The sequence below is a fragment of the Sorex fumeus genome, unplaced genomic scaffold, assembly GCF_029834395.1.
Source record: "Sorex fumeus unplaced genomic scaffold, SorFum_2.1 ptg000130l, whole genome shotgun sequence".
Classification (NCBI taxonomy): domain Eukaryota; kingdom Metazoa; phylum Chordata; class Mammalia; order Eulipotyphla; family Soricidae; genus Sorex; species Sorex fumeus.
In genome coordinates this window covers 7,241,070-7,266,882 of record NW_026606187.1, presented here as the reverse complement: position 1 = coordinate 7,266,882, position 25,813 = coordinate 7,241,070, and the positions used below count along the sequence as shown (strand labels likewise).

Genomic DNA, 25,813 nt, shown 5'->3' with positions numbered 1-25,813 from the left:
AAGCCTTTACAGGGGCAGACACAACTCAGTGAGCTGGGGAACAGCTTTTGCATTTGGTCAGGGCTTCCAGGTTTGGCCCCTGGCACCTCACAGGGGTTCCCAAGGACCACCTAGCTCGACCCCCAGTGGTGGAGCGCCCCTGAGCAGTGCTGGGTGTGCTCCCTCCCCCTGAAAATCAAGCTGTTACTGAGCCCAATATAAAATGGAACACCAATTAGCGATCAAACAGACAAATGGAATGGGAATGAAAAATTATAAATTGTACTGGGAATAAAAAAGATAAAGCTTTAGATGTAGAGATTCTGAAAGAAGTGTATTTGGGGAGGGAGGGGGGAGGGTGTCCAACATATTGTCAATAAAGTAGAAAACCCAGCTAATCAGAGTAACGTTCGTCAAAGGGGTCAGTAACTCTTCTGTGGAAAGGACCAGGTAGCAAGCATTTTAGGTCTGGCAGATTTTGTCTTTTTTCTCAGGGGGCCACACCCAGCAGTGCTGAGGGTTTCTCCTGGCTCTGCACTCAGGTGACACTCCTGGCAGTGCTCTGGGGACCATATGGGGTGCCAGAGATTGAACCTGAGTCAACCCATGCAAGGCAAGTGCCCTGCCTGCTGTCCTATCTTTGTCTCATAACTTTGTCTCATAACTATTTTTTACACACACACACACACACACACACACACACACACACACACACACACCCTACAGACAACTCACAAACAAGTATGAGACAACGAGTATGACTGAGTTCCAATAATTTATGCACAAACAAAATAGGAAGTGGAGTGGCTATGTGTAAGGAAAAAGAGCCAAAACTTTATAGCAACTGTGCCTATAAAATCTTTATATATATTACTATTGAAATTCTGTGTGTGAGAAACCATTAAAAATATCACTGAATCATGATCAATAAAAAGTTAATATAATTATATAAAATATCACCCCTCAAAGGGGTCCAGGATGCCAGGCTGCTCACCCATTCACCCCCACAAAAATAAAAAATTTCAAAAATGAGCCTCATATAAATTACTCCAAAGAAAAGAAGTGCAAATTCAAATGAGTACAAAATCTTGGGGTTTTTTTAGGGGGAAGAGTGTTTGAGGAGAGCCCAAACCCAGCAGAAGTTGTTCAGGGGATGCTCAGGCCTGACCCCTGGCAGGGTTCAGGGAAACATGTGGGGTGCTGGGCATCAAACCCGGGTCGGCTGCGTGAAGGGCTAGAGCCCTGAAATAATCTTGGCTCTTGGCTTTGCAATCTGGTAGCTGCGTGAACATGAGCAAAGTACCTTAATAAAACTGCTCACCACCTTTAGTTCTCATCTGTGATCTGAGAGGAAAAATCCACATCTACACTATGCTGGCATTTTAAGAGGCTTCAACAAGATATTGGTGTGAAGAACTTACGACCAGCACCCGGGGTACCAACCAGCAGGAGAGGGTTCAGGGCCAGAAAAAGGCGGAGGAACACGTGTGGAGTATTTTCCGATAAAATCAACTACATCCGGACATCTCCGAGGCCACAGCTGTGACTGAGAGGCACTCATCGCTCTGAACCTGTAAAAATCTCCAAAAAGGGTCTCCCCGGCACTCGTCTGGGTTCCTGCGTGTCTTCTGCACTTGCTCCTGTCACCCACTTTCATCCTCTCCCCAAATCTATTGCTTCTCATCCCAGTTTATCATTAAAATGCTGTCAAGAATTGAAGTACTGGGGCTGGAACAACAGCACAGCGGGCAGGGCATCTGCCTTGCACACGGCCGACCCGGGTTCAATTCCCAGCATCCCACAGGGTCCCCGAGCACCGCCAGGAGTCATTCCTGAGTGCAGAGCCAGAAGTAACCCCTGTGCATCATAGGCTGTGACCCAAAAAGGAAAAAAAGGAGAAAAAAGAGAAAAAGAGAAAAAAGAACGGAATTCCTTAGCACAGCTCCTACCTGGCCACCTTTCACGCCCAGCTGCACTTCCTGTTCCAGGCAGTTGTCCGGAGGGCGCCATGCTTTCACTCTACTGTCTTTGCTGATGACCTTCCCTGTGAATCTGTCTCCCGCGGGAAGCAACGGACACCTTCCATCTGCCCTCAGCTCACTGCGGGGGAGTTTCTGACACCCAGCTGCCCTACCTCTACTCCTTAGCTGACTGAGATGCTGCTGAAGACATCTGTCGGTAGCCCTGCTCCCGGATAAATCCCAGAACCAGCTTCCAGAAGAGCATGCGTGTTTAGTCAACAGGGCTGACAGCCAGCCAGGTCATTCACAAGACCCTGGCCATAAACCCAGGGGAATAAGATGAGAGAACTTCACATGGTGCAACGTACATTTACCAGGCCAAGCGCAGGTTCTAAGGGGTGGCCTGGGTCTAATGCCAGGCACGACTCAGTCCCCAGAGCAGCACAGGGCAGGCCCCCAAACTAATCAATTATTCACGCCTACTAACACTCTTATCTTGATCTTCTTTCTTTTCTTTTGTAATTTTACCCCACTGTACCCCAACTTGTCTTTCACACAGTTCGGGGAGCCATATGGGATGCACGGGATCAGGCCTGGGTCGGCTGTGCCGAAGGCAAGTGCCCCACCTGCTGTACCATACCTTTGGCCCCAATTTTTTTTATTCATAAAAACAAATTTTTTTCCTAATGCATCCCAAGCACCTCCAGGAGTGATCCCTGAGCACTGCGAGATGTGGCCCAAACCCAAAATTAAAAATTAAAATAAAAATATTGCGCGGAGTTCATGCAAAATTCAATCAGCCTAATCAGTGGCTGAATAAATAGCAGTAGTCCCACATAAAAAAATATGAATAAAATTAAAATAAAATAAAAATATTGCTTACTACACAGTGGGTAGGGTGTTTGCCTTGCACGCAGCCGACCCGGGTTCGATTCTCAGCATCCCATATGGTCCCCCAAGCACCGCCAGGAGCAATTCCTGAATGCATGAGCCAGGAGGAACCCCTGAGCATCGCTGGGTGTGACCCAAAAAGCAAAAAAAAATTGCTTACTAGGCACCTACAAAATAGGGTGCTCTTTAAGACTGCTGCATTCAAGTCAAAAATCCTGACACTGTGGGAGACATACTCCAAGCTGGGTTGGCTGGATTCTACTTTTCTGAGAGTAAAGAACAAATCTGGGGGAAAGGAAGAATTCTGAGAATTCTAAAATGACTGCAAAAAATGGCTAGTATTGGGGGGTTGGGGGGGATGCTGGGACCCGTGGTGATGGATGACGGGCACTGGTGGAGGGATGGGCACTTGATCATTGTATAACTGAAACCCAAGCACAAAATTTGTAAGCCTATAACTGTACCTCATGGTGTTTCACTAATAAAAAAAAAAATGGCTAGTATGTCATCTCAAGGAGTTAAAAAGTTGCTAGGATGCCGTCACAGGCATGGCAGCATGGTAGCACTGTAGCACTGTCCTTCCACTGTTCATCGATTTGCTTGAGCAGACCCAGTAACGTCTCCATTTTGAGACTTCTTGTTACTGTGTTTGGCATATCGAATACGACACGGGGAGCGTGCCAGGCTTTACCGTGCGGGTGAAATACTCTCCATACCTTGCTGGGCTCTTCAAGAGGGGCGGAGGAATCGAAGCCAGGTTGGCCCGATCGGCCATGTGCAAGGTAAACACCCTACCTGCTATGCTATCACTCCAGCCCAAACTAAAGTTTACCAAGTATTAGCCGAAGGTCACGTAACACAGCTGACACCTCCTTGTTCTCATCACAACTCTGTCACTGTCCTCCCATTGTTCATCGAACTGCTTGAGCAGGCCCAGTAACTTCTCCATTGTGACAATTGTTACTGTGTTTGGCATATCGAATACGTCGCAGGTAGCTTGCCAGGCTTTGCCGTGCGGGCGAGATACTCTTAGTAGCTTGCCAAGCTCTCTGAGAGGGGCGGAGGAATCGAACTCGGGTCGGCCATGTTGGCCGCTTTCAAGACAAACGTCCTACCCACTGTGCTATCGCTCCAGCCCATCACAACTCTATCAATTTTAAATATTATTTCCACTTTTTTTAGATGAAGCTACTGTGGTTTGGGATTTGTCCATAATCAAAAGCCAGAAGTAAGTTAAAAATCAAATCTGAGCCCCAACCAAAATAAAAAAGACTGGTCGGGCTTAGTCACAATGCAAATTATATGCCCCCAACAATTTCTAAACAGTACCTATTAATAAAATATTACACGTTCAACATTTACTATCTTCTAGGTGCTCATTCATGGTCTATATTTGATCATTTCATTTCTGCATCCTTGAAGCAAGCTGAGTTAACTTCTTTTTTTTTTTTTTTTGCTTTTTGGGTCACACCTGGCGAGGTCCAGGGGTTACTCCTGGCTCATGCACTTAGGAATTACCACTGACAGTGCTCAAGGGACCATATGGGATGCTGGGAATCGAAACCGGGTCAGCCACATGCAAAGCAAAAACGTCCTACCAGCTGTGCTATTGCTCCAGCCTAGAGTTATCTTCTTTTAACTGAGTTAAATTAGAGGCTCAGAGGTCAAGGAACGTGCCCAAGGTCACAGGCTTAACAACAAAGACAGTCTTTCAGTGGCCATCTGGTTCAGAAGCCTAGATGAAGCACAGATAAACCATGTTTTTTGCTTCAGTGCCAGGATTCTCTTTCAGAGATGATCCAGTGCTTCCTGCTTCTAGCCAGATCCACTGCCCTAAAGTTCTGTTTCTCAGACACACTCTCGCTGTGCTACAGTACCGGGTGCCTCTCAGCAACAGAGTAACGGCACATGACCACAGAAATGCTGGCGCATCCCGAGTCCTACTCAACGGAAACCAGAAGATTCCCAAATTCTGTTTCCAAGGAAATAGAAGATATAACTGAGGCCAAGGTAAATTCTTGGGGCTCCAAGACACAACCCCTGAATGCTCTCACAGGCTTCCAGCAAGAAAGACCTCACGTGTCCCTGTACCTGCCTGTGCTAACAGCAGTGACCTCTGCTCTCCTCATCTCTCGGTCGTGTCCCCTTTGTCTTGCTCCAACCTCTTCGCAGATAGTGGTAATTACAGTCTTTCACGCATTTAAATAACTTATTAGTATCTAGAAGCATATGCATCTACCCTGGCTAGAAGTGAATGGGCCCTTGGCAGTCTTCATCACCTCATCTGCATAATCTAGATTTATCTGCATAAACCTCGGTAAGAGGAAAAGAAACACAGTGGCTCTGGTACAGCTAAAAACTATCTGACGGCCATTTATTTCCCATGAACACGGCAGCCGCCCTCCTCTGCCAGTCACAGCTGTGGCTCTTTGCAGAGCTGTTCAAAGACAACTTCCACAGAGGAAACGCACCCAGCAGGAGTCGACTCTTAGCAGGTCGGAATCTGTCTCTCCTTCAAAGGGGTGACAACACACCCTCCAAAGCCTCCCTGAAGATGGGACAGTAGCTCAGCAGAACAGGACATCTGCGTCTGGTGGCTTGGGATGGATCCATGGCACCCCCAGATCTCCCCAGAAACAAGAGGACGGTTTGGGCACTCTTGGCATCAGAGCCTGGTCCTCCCAGTTCTGCTCAGTAAGCACTGAACTGTTTCCCAGAAACCATGATCTGAGCTGAGCGCTACCCTGAGCTCCGAGTCGAGCTCCCGTGTGTTCCGGAGGGGCACGTCACAGTGCAAGCAAGCTGACTCAGGGAGACAGCCTCCCTCCCCGCCTCTCTCTGGGGAAACAGAGCGAGGCGATGCTTTCAAATCATGATCTATGTGGGCCTCCACTGTCTCATCTGAAAATTTATGCACACAGCGATCTGATGTCGAATCACCCCACTTTCCCAAAATCCCGTTACTACAAGAGGGTTTGTGATTGAGAAACTCATGACCCTGGAAAGAAAACGGAGTATCAGTAAGCTGAGATCACCAGAAAGCGTATTTCCTCCCTTCACTAAACGCTGTCAAAGATGAGACTGGGAGGGCTGCAGGAACGCGGCTCTGGGCTTCTTACAGTGGCCTCTCTCCACTAGCACAACTGGGCTCCACACACTCAGCAAACAATACATTTTATTAACGTTCAATGAAGGAAAGAGTGGCGCTCTGTGGACCGTCGGTGTGGGACAATGGATCACTATCCAATTATTTTCCACCCAACTGTCTCCCAAGATGACCTCATGAGAGCTTGTGAAACATGGCCGATCCTGGCAGTGCTGATGAGAGGAAAAAGCGAGGCAAGCACTGTTTTATTCATTCATGGGGAGGGGGGGATTAATAAGCACTTTTATTTCTCAAACACAAAATGAATCATTTCCGTAGCACCCCCGGAGCTAGGCTGTGTCCTGCAGAGACTTGACCGGCTCATCTGTCACTACAGTGCACAGAAGCATCCTGACCACTGCCGGAGTTCTCTGGAAGGTTCTTCCATCTGCCTCAAGGAGGCCTGAAACGGGCCAGAAGAGCAGGGGCTCCAAGCCCCATGATGTCCCATGATGCCCGAGCACAATGTGGTGGGGGAAAAGGGACGTGGGGTGTGGAGGAAAGGTGTTGGTGGGTACTCCAGCTCACGAGCTCTCTTTCTCTCTCCCCCTCTATCTCCCCCCCCACCTCAAAAGAATGTTTAAAATGGGGGTGACTGAAGGTTTTGGAAATTCTTTCTTTATATCCTCCCTAAAGAGGCAGAGCAAAGCATTTCAGACTTGGTCTGCAGTCAGGTTTTGCTCCTGACACTGCCCCCTGGATCGGCTCCCTCCAGTCCTGTTTCTTGAGAGCAAAACTCAGACCCTGAGGTGCTGACTCACCCGCACAGCGAAGTTCTAGGCCTGCCAAGTCACACCAGCTGTCCTGGTCCCCATCCACTGCGCCATTGTCACTAGGTCACAACCCCACCTCCCCCAGCCCTCCTGGGCAGGCTCAGCAGCAGGCAGGAGCGCAGGGTCTGCCTCCACTGGCCACTGTCTGGCCCCTTCCTCTGCTGCCTGGGAGTGCGATCGCCTGGTCTGGTCTTTCTCCTCCTGACTCGCTCTACAGGAACCCTTCCTGTTCAATCCAGGCTGCAGGGGACCGCCCAGACTTCCTCTTTCCCTAGCTCTGAGCAGTATTCCATTACGAACACAGAGCATCATTTCTTTACTGCCGCTGTGGGCCACCTGGGCTGTTTCCAGCTCTTGGCTACTGTAAATAGCCGTGCAATGAACACAGGTGCCCAAGAATGGTTTTGAACTGATTGTCTTTTCTTCCCAGGATGGATACCAAGCAGTGGAATCACTGAATCACATGGCAGGTCTACTTTTCATTTTTTGAGACATGACCATACATTTCCATTACCTCTTCCCCCCCCCCCCCCCCCCCGCGATGCTCAGGGCTGACTCCTGGCTCTGCACTCAGGAATTACTCCTGGTGGTGCTCAGGGGACCATATGGGATGCCGGGGATCGAACCCAGGTTGGCCATGTGCAAGGCAAATGCCCTCCCCACTGTGCTATCACTCTGGCCCATCTATCTTAACTATATGATCACTCCCTAGATCAATGAATTTAAGCAATAAAATTCTACTTGACTGAAAAACAGGAAGGCTAGAAGAATAATGAAGGACAAGCATGCCTTCCCATTATGAGGCAAAGGTGCCCTAGATCATTCAATTCCCTGTTTTTGATGATAGGTGATGATGGGTATGGCCCAGAATAATCAAACAGGCAGTGCTTGAGTTTATGGTTTTTTAAGGGGGGGTTGGGGAGGGTGCTGTGCTTACTCCTGGCTCTGTGCTCAGGAATAATTTCTGGCAGGGCTCAAGGCACCCTATGGGGTGCTGAGGATTGAACCCGGGTCAGCCACATCCAAGGCAAACACCCCACTGACTGTTTTAAGCCAGAGTATAGAAGTCCCATGAACTTGACTGCCACTGTACTAAGCCCACACGTCTGTTAGACAGGTCACAAGGGTGCACACCAGACTTCACATAGAAAAGCCCGTCAGGAATTCCTCCCCTTCTGCCTGGGGGAGTGGTCACCCCTGCAGTGCCCCATGGACCCTGCAGGGGTGCCAAAGGGCATCCCGAGGCTCCTGCCTGTGACGCTCACACGCCAGTCTGCTGAGCCATCCACCTCAGTGCCAATGATTTTCTCTGATTTGTGGGACTTCACAAAACCCCAAGTTTTAAATGAGCAGCAGCCCTACCACCAGTGGCCGCCCCTGGGCCAGGGAGCACTGAATCTGACTGAGCAGTGACAGGGTCTGGGCGCTCAGGTGCTCGCTCGGACAAGCAAGGGCAAGACCAGAGTTTCTGGGCTCTTTACCCCCAGATGAAGCCTGTGTGCATTCGCCCCCTCTCTGGAGGGAGGAAGCTGGAGGGGGGCCTTAAACTCATCTGGCATCCTGTTGCTTTTACAGGAAACATCACTTGGCACCCCCCCCCCCCCCCCGACAATCGAGCATCTACACGCAAACAGGACCTGGCTCCCAGTTGCACCCAAGGCCCCCAGGGGCAGTGGACCACTGGGAAACACCCCTGAGAGCAACAGAGTCCAATAAAATAGCTTTGCTCCTTGGTCACGTCGGCCACATTTCATTTCAAGGACTCGGTGCTCACGTGACTGAACTTGGACTTGACAGACTCCGACAACAGAGACGACAGAACAAGCTCCGAGAGAATTCAATTAGCTGGAGTCTCCTCTCTCTCATTTCCTGCTTCTGTCTTGCCTTGCCCTGTCTGGGGCTGCTTCCCGCCCCTGTGATGGGGGGCCATGAAGTGCCTGGCAGAACAGACCTTTCCGTGCTCCGTGTCAAGCCCCTGGACTCTGATGTCCCAACACTGGCAATCATCTAAAAATGCCAAGGGTGATAATAAAACACTGTAGAGACAAGAGATGGAGAGACATAACCAAATCTAATTTGTTTCTTGTGGAGGATTCCAGAATGAAAGCAATATTAAACAGACGGGACTGCAGAAAGCTCAAGTGTGGAGTTCTAGTCATACAAATGTTAGTTTCTAGATGCCCCCCAAACGCGTGAAGTGTTAAAGATATGGAAACTGGGTAAACCTGATTTGAGAGCTCGGCTCTCTCTTTCCAACTTTACTAGAAATCATATTCTAAAAGAGAGACTAGCGCTGAGGAGGGGGCCTAGGGGGACTCGACCCAGCAGGGCTGGAGTGCTAACTCGGCAGGCTTTGCACACTGGGACAGCAGTAGCACAAGCCCCCCACTCCCCACCCCAGCACTGCCACGAGCAACTCCTGAGCAACAGTAGGTATGGACCCCCCAAAAATTAATTAATTAAATTTAAACGAGGGGCTGGAGTGACCGTACAGCAGGTAGGACGCTTGCTTTGTACTCGGTCTGCCCAGGTTCAATTCCCTGAACCGGACATCCCCTATGGTCATCCGAGCACTTCCAAGAGTGATTCCTAAGCACTGAACCTGAGCATCTCCAGAAGTGACCTTAGCTTAGACTTTATAGACGCTACGACAAAAACTTTAAAAAAATAAAAGTTCCTAATTTTAAGCATATCACTGGCATCTAAAACTGGGGGGGGGGGGGGGGCTTGCAGAGACCTCCATGGGAACAGGCGGGGTCTTTAGAAGACCGACTCCAAGGGTCAGAGACCCTGAGGCATCTTTGGCCCAGACACTGGATCAAAAAGAAACAAAAATAAACATGGGAGAGATCGGAGCGCTCTGAAAGACATCTGGAGTGAGGGCAGCCTTGGAGCCAACGAGAGTGGAACGAGAAAGCCAACCAGAGGTGCTTCCACTCTGAGCACAGCGGGGAGGGCATTTGCCTTGTAAGCGGCCGGCCCGGGTTCGATCCCTGGTATCCCATATGGTTCCTCAAGCACTGCCAGGAGTGATTCCTGAGTGCAAAGCCAAGAGTTACCCCTGTGCAACGCCAGGTGTGACACACCTCCCACCCCCCCCCCCCAAAAAAAGATGGCAATGATGAAGAGCAGGAGTCTGGTCATGTCATGGCTCCACTCACTGGTCACGCTCTCCCTGCCGCCGCCCCTCCTCCCCCTGCTTCCTCCTTCTACATCCCTGACTCAGGGATACAGATCTCCCTCCACAGCCCTGACCTAACCAGTCGCCAGTGCTGCCCATTAGGCCCGTGCATTGGTCACCACCTCCCGCCCCCTTGGCCAGCACTGCGGTTCAGAGCCACAGGATTCCTCTAACTCTCCTCTGCCCACTCCCATGCCAATGGATCCGGCTGATGCAGGAGTCCCCACAGCACAGCTTCCGACGAGGACCTCTGAGAGCAGAGCAGAGCAGAGCAGCTTATGAGAGGCCCTGGGCCCCCTCACGCCCTCTCACGCCAACAGCCCTAACTACTCAGTATACGCAGCGCTCTTCCTATCCATCTGCCGCCTCTACCCAAGGAGCTCCGTCTCTTCATGCCATTCCCAGCCAACACCTCACATGTACAGTGACCGAAAGCATTAGAAGAAATGCTCCAAACCTCTGCTCAGGAGCCAGCCTGGGGCTGGGAGGGTGCTCAGCGAGCACGAAGCCCCAATTCTGACCCTCAGCACCACAGCACACCCCGCAGCACTGCCATGTGCGGCCCCTGTGACTCAGAGTCACTAGGAAGAGGTCCCGCAGTCCCAGGACATGTCTGGGAGTCCCCCCCCAAAATCTAAAACAAGACCGAAGGAACAGCCAACCACGGAGCCAGAGAGGGGCTGAGGCGCTTGCCTTGCATGCAGAAGATCTGGAGATAAACCCTGGCACCCCATGCGGTCCCGAGCCAAGCGGGGAGGGGGGTGCGGATCAGAGCCAGGAGCAAGCCCTGAGCCCTGCTGCGCGTGGCCCAAGACGTGAAAACACAAAGCCATCACACTCCCTAAAGCCCGAGTTCTCTGCCACCTTCCCCGCTGACGACTCCCCGATGTCTCTTGCCCGCTTCCTGCCATCCACTGGGAGCCCCACATCATATGCTGCCCCTGTGCCTTTGGTCATGCTGACCCCATGCCATTCCATTCTTTCTACAGCGAGCCATCTCATCGACCCTCTCACACCCCCAGCAACTTAGCCAGAGTCTCACCCAAGCAAGGCCAGTGCTCTACCACGGGGCTCCACTGCCCAGTCCCTTCACTTCATCTCTTCTGTTTGGGCTGGCAGGGTGGGATATTTGGGCCATATCCAACAGTGCCAAGGATCCCGTCTGGTGGTTCTGGGACAGAACCCAGGTCAGCCACATGCCAAGTGCCTTTACCTCTGTACGCTCATGCTCATATTCTCATTCTCTCTCTCTCTCTCTCTCTCTCTCTCTCTACTTTGTTACACCAATTATCCCTTCACTATGCTTGAGGACATTATTTTAACCTAGCAACACTGCATTATGCCGCCTTTTAGTGTATCCTACTAGCATTTTTTTCTCTTGTAAAATATAAGCTACGCCATTGGACACTTTATACAAGCAGCCATCCATCCAGTTAAGGTTCTCTGAACCATTGCTGACCCCCAATGAAGAAAGGCAGTACTAACTGTAGAGGTCAGTCTCCGACTCCAGATCACAGGGGCCAGAGATAGCACCGTAGGTAGAGAGCTTGCCTTTCAAGTGGCCAACCAGGGTTCGATCCCCAACACCCCACAGGGTTTCCGGTGTTGACCAGGCCTGATGCCCAAGTGCAGAGCCAGGAGGAATCCCTGAGCACTGCCCAGCACGTCCCAAAAACAAAAGGAAAGAAAGAGACAGGTAAGAAGCCCAGAGGCGGCCCAGGTTAGCCCCCTGGAAGGCTGAAGGAAGTGCTGGAAGCCTGACCCCAGGGCATGTGCTAGGCTGTGCTGACAACTGAACAGCAACACCCAACGGAGGACCCTGGGGAGTCTGCCCTCACCCCGCCCCCCAGTCCCGTTCAGACTCGTCTCTCTGTCATTCTGGAGGTGAATTTTTAAAAAATGCATATCAACAACCTTGCTTTAATGAAAAAGAGAATAAAAATAGCTTTAAACAACGTACCTTTGAGTTTTTGTTCAGTGGCCTAAAATAAAAACAAACAAACAAAAAACAATGTAAATATGAAACTGGAAGAAATGGATTGTTATGATACAATGCTCACATTACTATCGTTATTATTACAACATAAGACATACACGCTCCTTTCGTAAGATAAGGAATCTCATCTCGATGAGGTGCCTAGGAAAAGACACGTAGTGCAGACATGCTTTTCCCATAGATGCGCCCCCCTGTCCCTGAGAACGGGGTTCCTGCAGATGCTAAACAGGTACCACTGCTGGCCAGTAGATCATTAAAAAAAGGAGCTGAATTTTCTGCCTTCACTTCCTAATTTTATAGAACTGCCACTTTACATCAAATGGATGTAATAATGCATTTTGCAAAGGTTTAAACGGCTTCAGAAACTCCTGCTTCAAATGAGAGAATTTAATTAAGGTCCCAGAAGCAAAGCTGCAGATGAACCGTGCTGGCCAAATTAGTAATATTAACTCCTCGAGAGTAGGCTGTCTCAGTTAAGCATACTCAACCACTGAAGATTCTAAGGGGGAGGGGGAAATCTGTCCCTTCTGACACATCTGCCAACTCCTTAGAATCCCTGTGCTCAGAAGCTGCACTGCCTTGAATCCCGATGTCACTGGCTGTCCCTGCTGCTGTGTGTGACTTCACAGACCTCAAAAAGAACTGATTATGCTGAGAGGCCACCAACAAAATTCCAGTTTTGTTGGGTTGGTTTTTTTTGGCGGGGGGGCAAGGGGGGTGGTTACTGAGCCACACCCGCTGTGCGCAGGGCTTACTCCTGGTGGGCTGGAAAGACACTGCAAGGGGTGCCTGGGATGGAACCCAGTGGGCAGGGTGCAAGGCACACACTGTTGCTCTAGCTCCCAGCTTTTCAGTGAAAAGCAGTTGTAAGGGAGACCTGAAAAGTAAAAGCTCTAAGGATGGGAGGGAGGGAGGGAGGGAGGAGAGGAAAGACTGAATGATTTGTAACTGAACAACTGAAATTGTTTCTAAATAGAGATAAGGCTTTTCTGAACTGCCCCCGGGCATGTTAAGTCAGCGCTCACTCATTAAATTGTTACCAAAAATATCATTTTGAAAGAATTTTACTGCAGAACCATGTGGTAAAGAACCACCAGGCAATGAACTGAAGCCATACCAAACACCCATCTTTCCTGAGCAGAGAGTGGGTCTACCTAGGTCTATCCAGAGCACTAATGATATATAAAATAATGGAGGCGCATCTTTATTTTACATGGATTAAAAAAAAAGTTTAATTGATGGAAAGAAATGGCAAGAGTCCAGCAAACTAGCTTGAACATTGAGGTTTTCATTTAAAATCTCATAGCAGAAAAACAGCTCTATGAGAGAACTCATATGAATGCTTTGAAGTATTAGCGTTATGTGTCAAGTAAGATACGTAATTGTCTGAAGTCAAAAAAACTAGCTCAAAATGACTGCATGCTGAAGCTTTCTTCTTGCTGAGATTTCCTCCGCTTTCACGGCTTGCATTCTGAGAACATTAAGCTTCAATAACTGCTTTACCAGAAATCCAAGATAAAAAATATCTCGTAGCTCTTACAAGGAGGAGTAAAGACTTCTACTATGCCACACCTTAGGAAAAGTGGTTCCACGTCCACTCAGAACAACGCTCCTCACATTCGACATTCTGCCCACGACAGAGAACAGAGCCAAAGTGACGCCCTTTCCAGGCCCGAGGCAGGCTGCTGCTGCAGGAAGAAACGCAGTAGCACCCAAAAGCTCTCACCTTCATCCTGAGTGATTTGCCCTCCCACTATTAAAAAGACAGGAACCGAAGCGACAGGACGGCAGGTAGGGCGCTTGCCTTCCATGCAGCTGACCCACATCAATCCCTAGCACCCCATGTGGTCCCCTGAGCAATGCCCAGACTGGCTCCCTGGGCACAGAGCCAGAGGTAAGCCCTCAGCATTGTTGGGTGTGGCCCCAAAGCAAAACGAAAAGATGATTTCCAAAGTGGTGTCAGAGATTACTGGTCTGCTGGAAATGGTTACACTATTTTGCATGTATGAAACACATATCAAATCCCTACTACTTGGTATTAAAGAAAACAAAATATCTCACTCCTAACATTTAACATGAATCCCGTTCTGGGCAGAGTACATTACCGAAGCCACGTTAGAACTAACTTCATCTGTTTCTTTTTCACTATTAAACATCCTGGTCATTTTAACCCTCTGGGTCTCAGTTTTCTAGTCCTTTGCGGGGAACAAAGAACCCACCTGAGACTAAGTCTAAGAGGAAAAGTGCTTTTCTGGGAAAACAACAGAACTATTTAAATGGGAGGAGGTGTGCTGTGGGTCCCTCTTGTGTAACAGGCTTAATTCTGACAACACTAGCAGATCATTTCCATTTTTAATCTATCGTTTCTGAAAAACAAGAGACCACCAAGTCTGAGCTGGGACTGCACACAGGCGGAGGGTGGCAGCAAGCACACCGGAGCCACGTTTCTGCCAAGCCCATACCTCCGGCATCCTTCGGAAGCACACTCAGCCCCTAGGAGCCCGGGCACCTGCCTTTCCATCCCGGGATGGCCTTGTTGTTCCTTGTCACCAGGCTAGTCAGAACGCTCTCAGGCTTGGTCTCCTCATCGGTAAGGCAGGAACAACTGACAACACGACACGTCTCGCAGCCCCAAAGCCTCTTCTTCTCGGAGGTCCCACCTGCCCAGGCCTGTGGCTCCATCCCGCCTCTCCCCTGTGGAAAGGGCCTCACTGTGGCTGCTCACCCCCCACCCTGCCCCGTCTCCTGCTTCCCCGCCTTTCTCTTTCTAATCATCTCGAGTGTTTCTCTACAGTGCCAGGAACTCCAGGGAAAAATAACTAATGTAGATCGAGTCACTCGTTTTCACTGATAGGAACCACGGCTGGAGGAGCTCCCCTGCGACTTCCTAGCACACAAGCATCCAAACTTAGAACCCACGTTCTGATTTGCCTGCTGGTTCAAACACGTGGGAAGAAAAACACGTTGCAGAGAACATCTGACTGCAGTGCTCCAGGCCTGGGTATGTTTCCGACTCTGGTCACAAAGTCGTATTACTAGCAAGCACATCAAGAGTTGCTAGGAGATCCGCACTGCGCGGGCCCCGCGTGTAAAGCATGCACTCGTCCCTTGAGCTGCCTCCCCAGTCCTTTGACACATAATCCCTGTGTGGGACACATGATGAATGAATACGAAAATTCTCAAAAGGGTGAAGTTAAAAGGTTACTACCACCTAAATCTCAAACTCAAATTGAGTACATTTAGATCCACAAGGCCAGAGGGAGGGGGAAAAAATCCCTTCAACTCAAGGCAGAACAAAAACACCCATAAATACTGACTTTAAAACATTCTCAACACCAAACGATCCCAATTTGTACTCTCCCTCCAGCCCTCTACCATTATATGCTTTCTAGGAACTACAATTACATGCTTAAAGTAAAGGTTACACTAAATTATCCCTCTATGATTAACCTATTTCTCAACCTCCTTTTTCTTCCTCTCTACATTTCCCTCAAGATTCCTTCTAGAAATTTCTTCTAAAAACAGAACCTGGAGATAATCCCTGGTAACAACCTGCTACTATTGTTGCCTCCTTTTTGAGGACAGACACTATTTTCCCATGCTCTATCAAGTGATTTTCTGAGAACCAGGAAGGAGATAATGGTCACAACTCTTAAATGTGCAATGGGGGGCTAAAAAAAAATTCAAACAAAAATAACAAACAAAGCCTTCCCATCACTGGTCTCTATTATTAATCAATGTTGTATTGGAACTAAATAGAATACAGTGCAGGGGATAGGGCAGCACTTGCCTTGCATGCAGACAACCTGGTTCAATCCCCACCTCCCTTATGGATCCCCCCGAAACCTGCCAGATTCCTGAGTGCAGAGCCAGGAGTAACCCCTGAGCATCGCTGCCAGTTGTGGCCCCCAAGACCCCCTCCACCAAATTAATTAAATACAAGAGAATTTGTATAATTTTTGTGCAAAATTTTCCTCAAAGAATTGAAACATCTGTTTTTATTTAATAATAGATAAAAATTGGGGCTGGAGTGATAGCACAGCGGGTAGGGCGTTTGCCTTGCATGCAGCCAACCCGGGTTCGATTCCCAACATCCCATATGGCCCCCCGAGCACCGCCAGGAGTAATACCTTAGTGCATGAATCAGGAGTAACCTCTGTGCATCGCCGGGTGTGACCCAAAAAGCAAAAATAATTTAATAATAATAATAAAAATCTTTAAATACATAAAAATATTCAAGCTACAGTAAAAACACTGTAATGAGCCTTGTTGGTATCTAACTGTATGAAAATTGTAGCTGTCTAGTTTTGAATTGAAACTAGAAAATATCTCACGATCTGAACTCAAATATATCTTGAAAAAGACCACAGTGGCTATTTGAGGCTATTAAATATATTTTTACTGTATTCAAGGCATAAAAAAACGTATTAGATGCTTTCTAAAAACTGTTACCATTTCCAGCTTTAAAGTGCAACTTTACATTGTAAAAAAATTAAGCAAGTACGTCAGATAACGTTCTGATTCAAAAGGATAAAGCCACAGCACCAAGTTTTAGAAAAGCACCAGCTGAGGGAGTCAGATTTCAAGTCTATTTCTAGCTCTGGCACCCTATGGAAGCCACAGTAGCCACTTAATTTTCATGTCTGGGATCCTTATCCACGGCTTGGTCATACACAAGATGAGGGTCCAGTGACTCAGTACAGTGGCTAAGGGAGCTGACTTGCGGCTACCATGGGTTCAATCCCCAGCACCGCAGAGGTCTCCCCAAATTCTGCCAGAACTATGAGAAAGCCTGAGCTCCCACCGGGCGACCCAAGAGCCCAGGCCCCCAAAAAGGAATGCTAGTTGCTGAAGTCTTTTCAGAACTAACATGCTGTTTTTGCAAGAATGATGACATACCTAGGCAGACTCTGCTTTCCACCGCACTGAACTGTCTGAAGGCTCACGCGCCTGTGGGCTGGCTCCTACTACGGAGAGCGCGTGAGCACGCTGCGTGGAAAAGCCTGTGACTCACTGTCTTTCAAATAGGTCGTAACTGGGCCAACCTGGGAGTTCTGTTCTGTTCTGTTCTGCTCCAGTGTGATCTGGTAAGAGCCAAGAGGAATACCAGCTGGCTCTCTCTTCCTCCCCCACAGGCTGGAATCCAATTCAGCTGAATGCTGGGGAGCGGGACGAGGATGAGGGGAACAGTCTTCCTTACTGACACGGCGAGCTGGCCCACTGAACTTGACAGAGACAAGAGCCCTTAGCCTCGCCTTGCTCTTGGACCCAGTGAGGAGGCAGTCCTGGGTGTCTAGGAGATAACTACAGGGTCACCCTCACTGCTGAAGTTCTCACAAAACATTCCCTGCTTGGGGGCTGGAGAGAAGAGGCGGGTTCAAGCCTGGGGGTATGGGGATGAGGTCCGGGTGCAGGGATGCTGTAGACAAGGACAAGGAGAGCCGCAACTTTATTGTTTTTTTCTTTTGGGGGCCACACCTGGTTGTTGCTCAGGGGTTACTCCTGGCTCTGCACTCAGGACTTACTCCTGGCAGTGCTCGGGGATCCTATGGGATGCTGGGGATCAAATCCAGGTCAGCCACATGCAAGGCAAACGCCCTCCCTGCTGTGCCTACCTCTGGCCCCAAAGCCATGACTTGAAATATGAGAAGTCAAATGGTATAAAAATCTACTCCCCAACACTCACGTGGTAATTCAGAGCTTGTTTATAGAAGACGATAAAGAGGGGACCAAGAGGTGGAGAGTCTGAGGCGCGTGTCCTGCCTGCAGCTGACCTGGGGTTCCCAGCCCCAGGCCCTGAGCACTGCTGGGTGTGGCCCAATACCCAAAATAGTGATAACAAAAATAACACAAAGACAAATTGTAACAAATTGAGTCATCACTTGCTTGTTACAACTTAAAAGTTACACTGTATGTTACATAATCTTAAAAAAAACAAAACACCACATTCTTCTACTCTGAAGACGCCCTCTCCTCTTCAGCACACATCTAAACCAACCTCTCTCCTTCCCTCCCTTTGTTCCCCCCCCAAAAAACTTGTTTTAAAGAACAAAAAAAAGTACCTAAAATTATTCTAGTGACCCCCTCCCTTTCTTAGCATTTCCTCATGAGCGTAAATCCCAAATAAACACGCTTCACTATACACTACCAGAGTTCTCTTTAGCTCTTTCCTATCCAGGCTGACTGACCAGTCCGATCCGAATGCGTTTCGACGACTCTCAGATGCTTGTCCATCTACTGAGTTGCATAAACATAGTGGAGCCCTTTTCCCCCACTGATCCCTCAAGGCTCAAAGGGATGGCGTGCACACAAGACCTAGCATCACCTGGTCTCAGAGCACAGCCAGGAGTGACCCCAAGCACTGAGTCCCAAGCAGCTCCCAAGTAGCGCTGCAGGTGGTCCAAAAAAACAAAAAAGAAAATAAACTTTCTTAGAAACTCTCTCCTTAGGCAAAAGCCTTTCCCACCATGAGTCAGAGAGCCTGCTGAGGCTTCTCTCCACCTTAGCCTTCAGGACATCATTTTGCAGAACAAACCCTGATCAGACTGCCAAGAACAGCACATATCAATCAAGAGGCCGCATCAAGGCCCAGGCTTTTCTAAACACGAGAACAGCTCCCAATGGGGCTCACGCCCAAGCGCAACCGGAAGTGCCCCGAGTGTAAGCTGCAGCACAGCCCAGAACAGAAGCAGGCACAGAAGGTGTCCTGGAGGCTGATGGCTCCAGCCCGCGGCCGTCTGGCCTCATCACTCCTAACCCCCCACCATGCTGCTGACCAGACCCTCAAGTCACGACTGACTGAATGGCTGTTTTTCCTTTGTTCCTATTCCCGAATTTGATTAACTGCTCACAAGCGACACGGTGGCTGTCTTATCCATGGGGGACATCCCCACGGGACACCTGGTCTCCGAGACAGCACTGATAAACATACCCCGTTTTCCTTAAAACACACATCCATACTTAACGAGGGTGTTTACAATATAAGGCACTGTAAGAGTTAACACAAAGAACGATTAAAACACCGCCATCAAGGTTACACTGAATGGGGTCTGTCTCTGGAGGTACCTTACTGTGTCCAGTGGTCCTGGCGGCCCTCGAGCCACTGGAACTGCGGTGTGATACTCAGGTAGGACGGCCGCTGTCCTTAGCCAACCTGAACCTTGCCCATCTGTGAGGGAGCGACACTCCAGGGTGTGCGGTGACTTCTGCCCCCATGTCTCAGCCTCGAGTTTTGACTCCTTCCAATTCAACTCCACAGTCAGCCAATGCCAACACTATAAACTACAAATGTTTCTGGGGCTCTACTGAAAAAATCCTCCCAGTACCCCAAAGCCAAGATGCAAGAGGAGCCAAGCTCCCCACTCTCGCCAGAGGTCCCTACATCTCCCTGTCCCTTTCCAGACCCAGTTAAGCATTAACCTCCAACTTCAACAGGTTCCTGGTGAGCCCAGTCTGGTCCCCTGGGTTTTCCCTACTCAAGGGTACGGAGATACTGTGTCTTCTCTCTCCCTCACGCCTGGCACAGCAGAGGTCTCTGTTAAAAGCGGTGGTCATCGTATTTCACCAGGACACAGAAATGGAACCATTTCCCTAGGTTCTTGAGTAACCTTAACAAGTCAGGAGTTGAATATCTAGTGTAGGGAATTCAACAGCCTCTAATGTTAATTTGTAAAGACCTTTATAATTATGGCATCCTTTAACTTAGAATATTTTTATTGATTTCTGACAATATCCTTTGTAGCACACTATGTTTTAAGCTTATTATTAAATACCCTAAACTGCAAAAGTTTAAAAATAAGGCCAGGTATTAAAAAGGGAAAGGGAAAATAATAATTTCTTTCTTATTATGCCTATTATTTGATATGTGCGTTATATTACCTCATTTAATTCACTTCTCATCTTATAAAATATAAAGAAACGTAGGCCCAGAGAAGCTAAATGAAGGCCACACCATTCTGATTTCCAACCCGTTCTGTTACTATAAATTCCACCTTATTCTTCCATATAAAATGACATAATACAAAACTCAGAAGTAAAAAAAGTAAAGATCTGAAAGTAAAGATCTGTATATAGACAGCACTTACCTTTGGAAAACAAAATACTGGCAAGATTAAATACATTAAGTTTTACACAGTTGGCAATTTTCCACATTTGCATATTAAAAGACATCAAATACTAAAATACATCTCCAGTTAAATTAACACTGAAGCAAATATTTTTCTATTATTAGTAAGAGCAATTATCCTTTTTAAATATGCTTAATATAAAATGTATACACATACTACCTTCTTTTGAGCAGCTTCCTTCTTTTTCTTGTCGTCTTTTTTCTTTTTCTTTTCTTCCATCAACTGTTCTTCTTCTTGCACTAAATCCCTGAACCACACAGTTGCAATTAACTTTCCCAAAATGTATAAAAGAATAAAAATAACTGTTCTGTTACTATAAATACAGTTTTATTGACAATACAGGTTTATTGTCTCTTAATTAGAAAACATGGCAACTTTTACTCTCCTGTTGAAATTAAACACAATTTGCAACTTACACCTAACTATACAGTCATATACAGCATTATCTTTAGTAAATCTTAAATAGAACTTTTATCTCAGCACATCAAAAATGACAACCTGTAATTTATACTGGGAAACAAGCAACTGTCTCCAACTTCAGGACATCATCAATAAACTCATGGGTGTGAGTTAACCTGCTTCGGGTCCCAATTATCAATCAATAGCTAATGGCAATGCCGGAAACTCCCATCATCCTTCTGCCAAAGCAGGTGTCCCTATTCTCTTTACTTTCCTCATCTTGATGGCTTTATGATTATTTTCAGAATGCAAATGACTCTAAATAAGTGACTTTTACTTCTGCAAGACAGTTCCGTAACGCTCTAAAACATTCCAAACTATTCTAGCAACACTTGGAGACACATTACTAGCTCCCCTCCCCTTCTCATCATGTAAGTTTGTTTCAGTGCTTTTAAAATCACAAACACGGAGGGTTATCAGGAGAACCGCTGGTCCAGAATTTCAAAAGATCAGATAGGACAAATGTCTCTGTCATCTTCTCTCTACTCAGTCTCACTGAAATGATGGGGACCAGGGAGGGTCACTAAACTGCCCAGGGCTGATGAGTGAGTAAATGAGAGCAAAAGAAGCAATCCCTCGAGAACAGAGTCTCCCCAGATCTCAGTGGGTGGGGAGAGAGGCAGGGAGACCCGCACTAGGAGCGGGGAGCGCGGAAGTCTCGGGAGCCAAACTATGGGAACAACTTGGTTCTCCACTGACTGTGTCCCCCACCCCAGCCCCCAGCAGCACTTGGAGCCAGCGGGGAACCCAGTGAAACTGTCCGAAATGCCCCTGCAAGAACGGAGGCCGGCTCCCGGGTCCAAACACTGCAGACAGGAAAGGACAGCCAGTGCCCTGGGTAATCCCCTCAAATGAAACTGCCCACGAGCACACAAGGAGTGACCTTCAGTGCAGGAGCTGCACCCAGGCCACCCAAGTTACCTACAGGGACTGCCCGAGCCCCTAACGGGACCCTGAGGACACAGTCCAGGCTCCAGAGTCAGGCACACAGGGTGGGTTCGGGGGAAGGAACTGTGGATGCCGGGAGCTGCGGAAATGACCAGCAAACACACAAGGAACTGCAAAGGGTCACTGAAGGCACTCTGCCCTGCAGAGATGGCACGTGGCACAGCCAGAGCTGGCCAGGGGAGGACAGTGAGAGGAGATGCAGGTGGACAGTGAAACACCCCATGACTGACATCAGCTATCCATAACCCAGCAGGCTAGGGTGGGATGCCAAGTAGACAATTAGCTAAAATCACCAGCTGGAAGAGTGTTAACTCTCGGCCTCTTCATGTTTGCCTCGCGGAACTGTCATGCGGCTAGGAGACTGGGCAAAACAGCTTCTGGCCCAAAGTGACCGTCACCCCCCATCAGAGTCTAAGCGAGGGAATGAGAGGCGGCAGTCTTGGACTACTATCCTGGGGAAGTCAAGGATCAAGGCTGTCATTCTGGGGTCCAACAAAAGCATAGAGGGGTAGGTGTTTACCCCCACACCCCATATGCTTCTCCAAGCAGCTCCGAGGAGTAACTCCTGAGGGCAGAGCCAGGATTAAGCCCTGAGCATCACCAAGTATGCATCCCCCCCCCCCCCGCCAAAAAAAAAAAAAGGAAAAATAGAAAAGAAACAACAAAACAAAACAAAAAGACAGGTCCAGCTTGAGGGGTTTCCACAAGTCCTGCCATCAGTCACATGCTAGTGAAGGGTCACAGTCCACTGAACAGAGTGAGAATCCACGGGATGGGGGCATGAGCTCATGGTGCAGACTGTATGTGCTGCATACAAAAGCCCAGGGCCTGATTCCCAGGATCACATGGACCCCAGGACACTGCTGCAAACAACCCACAAGCAACTGGCCAGGAGCAGCCTCTGACCACTGCCAAGTCACACACACACACACACACACACACACACACACACACACACACGGTCCTACTGATAAACAGCAGGTTAATGAACAAGTAACGGAAGATGAATGAAAAGGGTAATTAGTTAAAATCACAGCACAGAACATTAGAAGGAAGTCAAAGATGAAGAGCAAGAGAGGCAGTACAGAGAGCAGGGCGCTGGCCGTGCACATGGCCGACCCAGGTTTGATCCCCAGCAAGGCATACGGTCCCCTGAGCTCTGTCAGGAGTGATCCCTGAGCACAGAGCCTGAACACAGCCGAAAATCCCAACGAGGGCAAAACAAAAAACTAATTTGGCACTCAGCCGGTGCAGACTCAAATTCAGCTCTAAGAAATGAGGGGTGAGAGACACTGCAACAATCCCCAGCACCTCTGTCCTTCAGACGCCACCGGGCTGCTTGGGCGCCAAGAAGGCCATGACCCCACAGAGCTGCACACACCAGAACCCAGAAGCAAGCCACGTGCTGGCAGAGCAAAACCCCGAACCAAGAGAAACCAAGGGGCTGAAGAGGACGTGAGCCACAGCCAACGCAGTGTGCAGGGGGCACGACAGGTTCCCCCAGATGGGAGGAGTCCGAAGAGCCACCAGGCGAGCCAGCCGATCCTCAAGGGGGCCGAGAGGCCAAGGCAGTAAAAGCAGGCCTGCAGGGAAAGAGGTGCCCTTCTGTCGAAGGCGTGGCAGAGAGCATGCCTGTGGCATACTCACTCACCCACACCGTACAAAGGGTCGTTACTCAGCCACGAGAAAGAAGGAAATTTTGCCATTCGGAATTTGGATCAATTGGACGCTGGGACTACAAGGCAGAACCAGTATGATATCGCACACGGAACAAGACGACCGAGGCTGCAAGCACAGACTGGAGTGGCACTTTGCAGAGTCTCTAGAGGATAGGGAGAGTGAGAGATGAGCTCCGAGGGTACAGACTTGCAGCTAGGGGCTGGAGCGTTTGGCAAGGAGGGTGTTTGCCTTGCACGTAGTTGACCTGTGTCCGATGCCCAGCACCCCGTAGGGTCCCCCAAGTGCTGCCAGGAGTGATCCCTGAACAGAGGCAGGAGTCAGCCCTGAGAAACGCCAGGTGTGGCCCAAAACACAAACAAGTGGACAAACTTGCACCTTGAAAGCTGTGACTGAGAGTTATGGAGAGCTAATGTAGAGGGACTATAAGTTTAACAATCGCATGTTCTCCATACTTCAAAGTAGCCTCAAGATAAGCATTTAAATATTCTCACCACAAAAAAGAAGTTTAAGTATATGCCACAACAGAGATGTCAACCAACATTTAGGTGGTTATCATACTTCAGTACAAAAATACATCAAATCAGTAGAGCTTTATACCTTAAATTTACACAATTGATGTCAATTATAGCCCAGTTAAAAAGCAAAACTAAGGGCTGGGCACAAAAGAAAGTGAAACCAAAAAACAAAAAAATGTGAACCAGGGTCTGCAGCGGCAGTACAAGGGTAGAGTAGCTTGCCTTGCATGTAGCTGACCTGGGTTCAATCCCTGGCAGCCTATGTGAACCCCGAAGTACGGCCAGGAGTAATTCCTGAGTGCTGAGCCAGGAGTAACCCCCAGCACTACTGGGGGGAGAAAGTGAAACAGATATCGTCAATGATGACTTAACAAAGCTGGGAGTGAGGGGGAAAGTAGAAAAAGGAAACGAAAATATAAAAACAGCCATTGCTGCAAAATGTAGAATGAGGCAGATGTCCAACCTACAGCTCAAAATCCAAAAGAAAAGTAAGATATCATCAAGAAAACTACAGATAAACATACCTTTATGGATGCAGACATACAAATTCTCCACAAAAATTTAAAAACATAAAGGTCAAGAGCCCTGAGCACAGTTGGGTATGGGGGAAAACTTTTTTTTTTTTTAATTAAAATGTAATGGTTGTGACAGAGGGTGTTAAAGTGCTTTCCTTGCAAACTAGTCGCCAACCCTAGTTCTATCCCAGGTATCACTTAAGGTCCCGTGGGGCACAGTCAGGACTCACTCATTCACTCACTCCTGACTGGGCACATAGCCAGGAATAGTCACGGAGCAGAAAAACAAAAAATAAGTAAGTAAACTGGGGTTGAAGATAAAGTACAGAAGGCAAAGTGTTTGCCTTGCATGTGTCTATGACAGCTGAAATTTTGGTCTGAGGCCCGGCACCCCCATGGGATGTGGTGGTGGTGAGAAAATGGCCAAAAATGTATATCAGAATAAAAACTGAGGGGGCCAGAGAGACAGTACAGTGGGGTGGGCTCTTGCCTTGCATGCAGCCAAGTTCCATCCCTGGCCCCACATATTCCTCTGCACACCGCCAGGAGTGATCCCTGAGTGCAGAGCCAGAAGTAACCCCTGAGCACTGCCAGGTGTGACCCAAATATCAAGGGGGGAAGAAAATGAACACTCCTGTAACTGTGCTGAACTACAGTGATGATGAGGTGGCATCACCTTGCATGTGTGATGTCCTGGGTTCTATTCCTGGCACCACTGATATGTGGCTATCAATGAAAAATATAGCAAGATTTAAAACAAACAAACAAACAAAAACCCTACATATTGGGGCTGGAGAGACAGCACTGCAGCAGGTAGGGTGCTAAGCGTCTTGCAGGTGGCTGACCCCGGTTTGATCCACAGCTCCCCGTCGGGTGCCCTGGGGCCCCACCAGGAGTGCTCCATGAGCACAGCCAGAGAAAGCCCTGCACACAGCTGGGTGTGCACCGCTCTGCGCCCACCCCCAAAGAAAAGTTATCTATGGTGCTCAAGTGGAATGTCTCCAGGAATGCATGGCTGGTTTAAATAGAGACCAGCATAATACAGAGGGTAGGGCACTTGCCTGGCAGTGGCAGGCCTGGGTTGGAACCAGGTTCAATCCCAGGGTTCGGTTCCTGTAGGGTCCTGAGCACCCCCGCTGTGATCCCTGAGGGCAGTCAGAAGCAAGTCCTGAAAACCACTAGGGTAACTCAGCAACAACAACAAAAAGAATCAATAAACATAGAAATCTGTCTATGTACCACAACAGATCAACAGATTACCAAACTACACTACGGCCTTGGGGACCAGAGTGACAGTACAGTAGACAGGGCAAGCAACTGACCCAGGTTCAATCACCAACACCCCAAAATGGTCCTCAAAGCCCCATCAGGAGTGATTCCTGAGCTCAGACAGGCGTGAGCCCTGAGCACGGCCAGGTGAGGCCCACAAACCTCAAATGGACCACAAATGGACACGATAACCTCAATACACACAGGAAAAGCTTAGGACAAATTCCAAGGCCCTTTCACAACAAGAAAAAAAGCACTCAAATTAGGAATGAAAAACCAAGTTCACAGCTCACACCATACTCAGGGTTTAGGACAGTCCTTTTTCCCCCACCGACGTAAGAAGTGTCAGCCCTTGAGCTGGATTGAGAACTGGCT

The 25,813-nt window shown here is 48.6% G+C and overlaps 1 protein-coding gene across 5 annotated transcripts in view; it reads right to left on the bottom strand.

The window, feature by feature from the left end:
• Window positions 1-25,813, bottom strand: part of TNRC6A (trinucleotide repeat containing adaptor 6A) — a 156,459-nt gene that overhangs the window by 38,871 nt on the left and 91,775 nt on the right. For all 5 annotated transcript variants that reach the window (XM_056138762.1, XM_056138764.1, XM_056138766.1 and 2 more), the window contains exons 3-4: window positions 20,212-20,299; window positions 11,891-11,912 (exon numbers count right to left, since the gene is read on the bottom strand). In XM_056138762.1, the coding sequence (XP_055994737.1) occupies window positions 11,891-11,912; window positions 20,212-20,299 (110 nt within the window). The remainder of the gene's footprint in view (window positions 1-11,890; window positions 11,913-20,211; window positions 20,300-25,813) is intronic.